We start from the raw sequence: 8,848 nt of genomic DNA on the forward strand, positions 1-8,848 counted from the left end.
ACATTGCACTGTACAGTGTATCAGATCACATCCCAGACATTGCACTGTACAGTGCATCAAATCACATCCCAGACATTGCCCTGTATGGTGTATCAGATAAAATCCCAGACACTGCACTGTACGGTGTATCAGATCACATCACAGACATTTCACTGTATGGTGTATCCGATCACATCCCAGACACTGCACTGTACAGTGTATCCGATCACATCCCAGACATTGCACTGTACAGTGTATCAGATCACATCCCAGACATTGCACTGTACAGTGCATCAAATCACATCCCAGACATTGCCCTGTATGGTGTATCAGATAACATCCCAGACACTGCACTGTACGGTGTATCAGATCACATCACAGACATTTCACTGTACGGTGTATCCGATCACATCCCAGACATTGCACTGTACAGTGTATCCGATAACATCCCAGACACTGCACTGTACAGTGTATCAGATCACATCCCAGACATTGCACTTTACAATAAATCAGATGACATCCCAGACACTGCACTGTACAGTGTATCCGATCACATCCCAGACATTGCACTGTACGGTGTATCAGATAACATCCCAGACACTGAACTGTATGGTGTATCCGATCACATCCCGGACATTGCACTGTACAGTGTATCTGATCACATCCCAGACACTGCACTGTACAGTGCATCCGATTACATCCCAGACATTGCACTGTACCGTGTATCCGATCACATCCCAGACATTGCCCTGTACGGTGTATCTGATCACATCCCAGACACTGCACTGTACAGTGCATCCGATCACATCCCAGACATTGCACTGTACTGTGTATCCGATCACATCCCAGACATTGCACTGTACAGTGTATCAGATCACATCCCAGACACTGCACTGTACAGTGTATCAAATCACATCCAAGACATTGCACTGTTTGGTGTATCAGATCACATCACATCACAGACATTGCACTGTACGGTGTATCCGATCACATCCCAGACATTGCACTGCACAGTGTATCCGATCACATCCCAGACATTGCACTGTACAGTGTATCAGATCACATCCCAGACATTGCACTGTACAGTGCATCAAATCACATCCCAGACATTGCCCTGTATGGTGTATCAGATAACATCCCAGACACTGCACTGTACGGTGTATCAGATCACATCACAGACATTTCACTGTACGGTGTATCCGATCACATCCCAGACATTGCACTGTACAGTGTATCCGATAACATCCCAGACACTGCACTGTACAGTGTATCAGATCACATCCCAGACATTGCACTTTACAATAAATCAGATGACATCCCAGACACTGCACTGTACAGTGTATCCGATCACATCCCAGACATTGCACTGTACAGTGTATCTGATCACATCCCAGACACTGCACTGTACAGTGCATCCGATTACATCCCAGACATTGTACTGTACTGTGTATCCGATCACATCCCAGACATTGCCCTGTACGGTGTATCTGATCACATCCCAGACACTGCACTGTACAGTGCATCCGATCACATCCCAGACATTGCACTGTACCGTGTATCCGATCACATCCCAGACATTGCCCTGTACGGTGTATCCGATCACATCCCAGACATTGCACTGTACAGTGTATCAGATCACATCCCGGACATTGCACTGTACGGTGTATCAGATCACATCCCAAACATTGCACTGTACAGTGTATCAGATCACATCCCAGACATTGTACTGTACAGTGTATCACATAACATCCCAGACACTGCACTGTACAGTATATCAGATCACATCCCAGACATTGCACTGTACAGTGTATCACATAACATCCCAGACATTGCACTGTACAGTGTATCAGATCACATCCCAGATATTGCACTGTACGGTGTATCAGATCACATCCCAGACATTGCACTGTACAGTGTATCAGATCACATCTCAGACATTGCACTGTACAGTGTATCACATAACATCCCAGACACTGCACTGTACAGTGTAACCGATAACATCCCAGACATTGCACTGTACAGTGTATCAGATCACATCCCAGATATTGCACTGTACGGTGTATCAGATCACATCCCAGGCATTGCACTGTACGGTGTATCAGATCACATCCCAGACATTGCACTGTACAGTGTATCAGATCACATCCCAGACATTGCACCGTACAGTGTAACCTATAACATCCCAGACATTGCACTTTACAGTGTATCCGATCACATCCCAGATATTGCACTGTACGGTGTATCAGATCACATCCCAGACACTGCACTGTACGGTGTATCAGATAACATCCCAGACATTGCACTGCATGGTGTATCAGATCACATCCCAGACATTGCACTGTACGGTGTATCACATAACATCCCAGACACTGCACTGTACAGTGTATCAGATAACATCCCAGACATTGCACTGTACTGTGTATCACATAACATCCCAGACACTGCACTGTACAGTATATCATATCACATCCCAGACATTGCACTGTACAGTGTATCACATAACATCCCAGACACTGTACAGTGTATCAGATCACATCCCAGACATTGCACTGTACAGTGTATCAAATAACATCCCAGACACTGCACTGTACAGTGTAACCGATAACATCCCAGACATTGCACTGTACAGTGTATCAGATCACATCCCAGATATTGCACTGTACGGTGTATCAGATCACATCCCAGACATTGCACTGTATGGTGTATCAGATCACATCCCAGACATTGCACTGTACAGTGTATCAGATAACATCCCAGACATTGCACTGTACAGTGTATCAGATAACATCCCAGACATTGCACTGCACAGTGTATCAGATCACATCCCAGACATTGCACTGTACGGTGTATTACATAACATCCCAGACACTGCACTGTACAGTGTATCAGATAACATCCCAGACATTGCACTGTACGGTGTATCACATAACATGCCAGACACTGCACTGTACAGTGTATCAGATAACATCCCAGCCATTGCACTGTACAGTGTATCAGATAACATCCCAGACATTGCACTGTACGGTGTATCACATAACATCCCAGACATTGCACTGTACAGTGTATCAGATCACATCCCAGACATTGCACTGCACAGTGTATCAGATCACATCCCAGATATTGCACTGTACGGTGTATCAGATCACATCCCAGACACTGCACTGTACGGTGTATCAGATCACATCCCAGACACTGCACTGTACGGTATATCAGATCACATCCCAGACACTGCACTGTACGGTGTATCAGATAACATCCCAGACATTGCACTGCATGGTGTATCAGATCACATCCCAGACATTGCACTGTACGGTGTATCACATAACATCCCAGACACTGCAATGTACAGTGTATCAGATAACATCCCAGACATTGCACTGTACGGTGTATCACATAACATCCCAGACACTGCACTGTACAGTATATCATATCACATCCCAGACATTGCATTGTACAGTGTATCACATAACATCCCAGACACTGCACTGTACAGTATATCATATCACATCCCAGACATTGCATTGTACAGTGTATCACATAACATCCCAGACACTGTACAGTGTATCACATAACATCCCAGACACTGTACAGTGTATCAGATCACATCCCAGACATTGCACTGTACAGTGTATCAAATAACATCCCAGACACTGCACTGTACAGTGTAACCGATAACATCCCAGACATTGCACTGTACAGTGTATCAGATCACATCCCAGATATTGCACTGTACGGTGTATCAGATCACATCCCAGACATTGCACTGTACGGTGTATCAGATCACATCCCAGACATTGCCCTGTACAGTGTATCAGATCACATCCCGGACATTGCACTGTACGGTGTATCAGATCACATCCCAAACATTGCACTGTACAGTGTATCAGATGACATCCCAGACATTGTACTGTACAGTGTATCACATAACATCCCAGACACTGCACTGTACAGTATATCAGATCACATCCCAGACATTGCACTGTACAGTGTATCACATAACATCCCAGACATTGCACTGCACAGTGTATCTGATCACATCCCGGACATTGCACTGCACAGTGTATCAGATCACATCCCAGACACTGCACTGTACGGTGTATCAGATCACATCCCAGACATTGCACTGTACAGTGTATCAGATCACATCCCAGACATTGCACTGTACATGTTGCCAAATGATATTCCAGACACTGCGCTTCTTTTATCTATTATATTTCTGTTATTTGCACATAAATCCATTTCTGCAGTGATTTCATGTCTGATGACATTTCTTGTCCTGATAGAACACAAAGAGGGTCTGTGTTATAGTCAGTCGTCTCTTTGTCAGGACACATTGGTCATACTTGTCCCACACATTAGGTGACCTCTTGGCCCCCTGAGTAAAAGCTACACACTGGCGCACTGCCTGCTGCTGGGTATGTGAGTGGGCAAAGGCAGCAATTCTGAAGAGGAGGAAATTTAAGAGAAAATCCTGGATTCTGCTGCATGAGAAACATCATCAGATGACCCAGGATTTACAGCAACATCTCAAGGAGGGTGCACTACCACCTATATATACTGTACAGTGCAATGTCTGGATTGTTATCTGATACACTGTACAACACCCACACCAGCAGAATAATGAGTGCAGCTCTGGAGTGTAATACAGGATGTAACTCAGGATCAGAAAAGGATAAGTAATGTAATGTATGTACACAGTGACTCCACCAGCAGAATAGTGAGTGCAGCTCTGGAGTATAATACAGGATGTAACTCAGGATCAGAAAAGGATAAGTAATGTAATGTATGTACACAGTGACTCCACCAGCAGAATAGTGAGTGCAGCTCTGGAGTATAATACAGGATGTAACTCAGGATCAGAAAAGGATAAGTAATGTAATGTATGTACACAGTGACTCCACCAGCAGAATAGTGAGTGCAGCTCCGGAGTATAATACAGGATGTAACTCAGGATCAGTACAGGATAAGTAATGTAATGTATGTACAAAGTGACTCCACCAGTAGAATAGTGAGTGCAGCTCTGGAGTATAATACAGGATATAACTCAGGATCAGTACAGGATATGTAATGTATGTACACAGTGACTCCACCAGCAGAATAGTGAGTGCAGCTCTGGAGTATAATACAGGATGTAACTCAGGATCAGTACAGGATAAGTAATGTATGTCCACAGTGACTCCACCAGCAGAATAGTGAGTGTCGCTCTGAAGTATAATACAGGATGTAACTCAGGATCAGTACAGGATAAGTAATGTAATGTATGTACACAGTGACTCCACCAGCAGAATAGTGAGTGCAGCTCTGCAGTGTAATACAGGATGTAACTCAGTGGTCAATATACAAATGTTGTAGAAAGTTGGATAGAACCTATAAATGGAGCTTAGACCACGGAGTAACTGGGTATGACGCCATATGTGGAACATTGCCGTACAGTATGCACCCCAAAACATGTAGCATGCACCCTAAATCTAATAATATCTTGTATGTATTGCATGTGTATAGAATTCGTCCCCTCCTCATGGTCTCACATTGTTTCCAGATGTTCACGTCAAGAAGAGATCAATTGGTGATTAACACCCATGACAGGAGCCAAGACAAGACGGGTTCCAGTTGGCAAAGCTTCAGTCAGTGTATGATGACTGATTATGATCTCATGCTCCGAGATCTTAAGAGCTAAGAAATGGATCTGCAGGTAGTTACGTGGCCTGTAAGGCGGCCGTCATGAGGATGGGAAGGAGAATTCATAAAACATGGGACTGTCAGAAAAAATGTATATACTGTTCAAAATGTGGATGAACTCCCCCCAGGATGGAAGACGCTATTGAGTCAAGTCAAGTGGTGAACTCAGAGGAGACATGAAGGAGACAGAGATAATTCATGACGTTCCTCCCCAATCCCAAGACTTAGAAACCACTTTACTCCGGATCCCCGGGCTGCTGAGCCCGATACCCCCTCACTCCATCCCTTATCCATGGATTCAGGGGCCCAATATTAATTGACCCCATCCCAGTAATAATAGTAATACAGTAGAAAGAGCATTACACGTATACAATAATCTTACTGACAAACCATCATTCCAAGGGTAAAACGCCGATCCCAAGCAGCACAATTATAGCCTGACATTGAAGGGTTAAATACAAAAAAAACCTACGTCTAAAGACGTCTGGTGGATGTGGCCAAGATGAACCACAGATTTATGAGGTTCCCCTAAAAGTCCAAACACCCCAATAAATATCCTTCAGCTTTCCTCTTCAAGTTGTTAAAAATTCTACTCAGCCGGGAAAGCGGGTTGACAACCAATATGGCTGCCATGGAATCTCCTACAGGGGTTGTTAGAGAGTTTCCCTAGAGTCCTGACTGCCATATCTGCCAAGTAATATGGAAGCAGGGTATACACCATGACATTACTAGGCCGTATTAGTATTCAGGACCATGGAAAAGTCGGGTGGGAGTTGGGATGGCAGCCATATTGGTTTGTCATTGTCTTCGGTGATTTTTGGAGTTTCCGTGTCGGACTCTCAAGTCTTTTCATGAATATTAGAATGACCGGTTATTCAGACAGTACGAGATGACGTGAAATCGTTTGGTACCAAGTTAAGGAAACGTAGAACTTTAAGAACAAAATTTTAAAGAATTACCTTAAATTTTACAGCCAGTAATTCGGTGGCTTTCTGCTCCTTGGTCAAGTCTTCCATCATCTGCTCCTTCTCTTCGATCAGCTTCAGCTTCTCCTCCGCCAGCAAACTGTGGTCATCTTGTATGGCGGCCTTCTCCTGCTCCAACCTCTCGGCCTGCTCCTTCAAGTAATTCCCTACGTTCTTCTCGATGAGGTTCTCATCGTTGTCTTCTTCAGCTTCCATCTCCGGAATGTTGTCCCCATCCACTGATTTTTTCCTTCGGCTGTTCCTCCTCCGTTTCTTGCTTAGCATCCCTCTCTTTTCCAGTTGGGCCTTCAGTCTTGCAATTTCTTCTTGGAATTCCCTCAGCAGAGTTTCTTTGGGATCCTCGTTAATTCTTGGCTTATTTTTAATGTTCTTAGCCCTGTTGGCAAACCTGAGAGTGGACAACGTCTCATCATAGTGATGACTTGCTGGGCCCAAGGTGGCTACCATGATGGTTTTAGCATTGCCACCCAGTGAATCCTGCAGTAAGCGGGTCAGTTTGGAGTCTCTGTATGGGATGTGGGTGCTCCTGCCATCCACCAGTGACGATATGACGTTCCCCAGTGCCGACAGAGAGAGGTTAATTTTTGAAGCCTCCTTGGGCCTTTCTCCATTTGCTCCAGTTTTACTTTGTCGTTCGCTGCCAGCCAAGTCCACCAAGTTGAGTTTGCCCACTCGTATATGTTCTTCCCCATCCACACCCAACTCGCTGCACTCTATTGTAATAACAAATATCGTGTGGGACCTTGAGCTGTACTCGTTCATGTTGGTACAGGCGACCGACCGGGACTGATTACCCAAATTCATAACGTGCTCGATTTCCTTAACGTTTTTGGTCACAAATGAAGACAGATCTTTGATGTAAACTCCACTCTCTGGATTTTCCTTGAGTTCCAGCTTCTTGGTCTGGTCCTTACACAACAGGTCACGGATTTCCTCCTGATAGATCTCCAGGTAAGATGCCCTCACCAAATACTGTTGATTTTGGGACCGGGAGATGTGGGTGAAAATATGGTCAAATGAGTTGGGGATGACCCCTTTTTTTTCAGTCTCCACCCAAAGACCTTGCATGGTGTAGGTCTTACCCGTACCAGTCTGTCCATAGGCAAATATGGTCCCATTGAAGCCTTGCAAGACGGAATCAATGAGGGGCCTTACCGTCTCGTCGTACAAGTCCGCCTGCTTAGAGCTGGCATCATACACTGCATCAAATGTGAACGTCTTTGGCAGTTCCCCGGCATTCGCCCTGGGGCTCCGAATGGTCACTTGCCCTAATTTGACATCCATGGATAATATCCTGTTGTACCCGGCCGCCTCTTCTTTCCTGTTGATGGGGCGGCATCTGACCACCACCTTGAGAGCCTCGCTGCTCTTGGTCTTGCTGCTCATCTTGCTTTCCTCCTGTGTCTCCTTGTGATGATATTGTTTATTCCAGCCAGCACACCGAGGAAGACTGAGAAATATCCTCAGACGCCCCAAGTCATGGGTGAATCTGGAACGATTCCTCCTCCTCTTCACCTTCCGTCTTCGGACCTGGATTTATCGGGCACAATTGTCTCCAAGCAGCATCTCTCTGTGATCAGCAAGCGATCCATTGGACATGGTTGGCCGCCAGATGCCAAATCAAGTATCGGTGATGCAGCCAATCAATTAAAGGAGCGGTGGAGAGGGAGGATGACCCGGGCAGCGATGATCCCGGGGTGTCCTGGTGTCATTTGCAGATTTGGTTGCTAATCCTCTTTGATGTTCCTGAGATGCGAGCAGCTGGAAACGCCTAGTCCCTTCCCAGCGATGGATCCTCATTCATTGCAGTGCGGCCGCTGTCTGTGGTAGAATGACAGGGAAAAACAGGGACTGGGGGACTGGGCGGAGCCTGGGAATGAGGCTGGAGCTGCTGTTTTTCTCTGGAGAATAGAGGGGGGGGGGGAGATGCCTCCACTGCACTGGCGGCCGGATGATAACACCACAAGGCTCAGCTTTCTCCTGCATCTCTGAACCAACCCACCAGGAGGACGACCTCAGCCCCAGGGGAGGCGGATATTATCCTGCACTGGAATTCTGGGGGCTGTAGTTCTCAGCTGATAAGAAGCAGGACACTGAAATGTCTCCATACATAATGCAGAGTCTTTGTGTGCTGCGGGAACGGCTGAAGGTGCTACACTGGGGATCGAGGGGTTAACACCGCCTGGGCGCCCCAGATATCAGAG

The 8,848-nt window shown here is 45.9% G+C and overlaps 1 protein-coding gene across 2 annotated transcripts in view; it reads right to left on the reverse strand.

Annotated features, from left to right (window-relative positions):
• KIF3C (kinesin family member 3C) overlaps positions 1–8,636 on the reverse strand; it is a 92,440-nt gene extending 83,804 nt beyond the window's left edge. Inside the window, exon 1 of one of the 2 annotated variants that reach the window (XM_075847443.1) lies at positions 6,618–8,636. In XM_075847443.1, the coding sequence (XP_075703558.1) occupies positions 6,618–8,030 (1,413 nt within the window). In that variant the 5' untranslated portion in view covers positions 8,031–8,636. The remainder of the gene's footprint in view (positions 1–6,617) is intronic. The other variant, XM_075847444.1, reaches the window with a different exon arrangement.
• Positions 8,637–8,848: the final 212 nt, after the last annotated feature.

Source organism: Rhinoderma darwinii (genome assembly GCF_050947455.1).
Source record: "Rhinoderma darwinii isolate aRhiDar2 chromosome 4 unlocalized genomic scaffold, aRhiDar2.hap1 SUPER_4_unloc_12, whole genome shotgun sequence".
In the NCBI taxonomy this organism is placed as follows: Eukaryota; Metazoa; Chordata; class Amphibia; order Anura; family Rhinodermatidae; genus Rhinoderma; species Rhinoderma darwinii.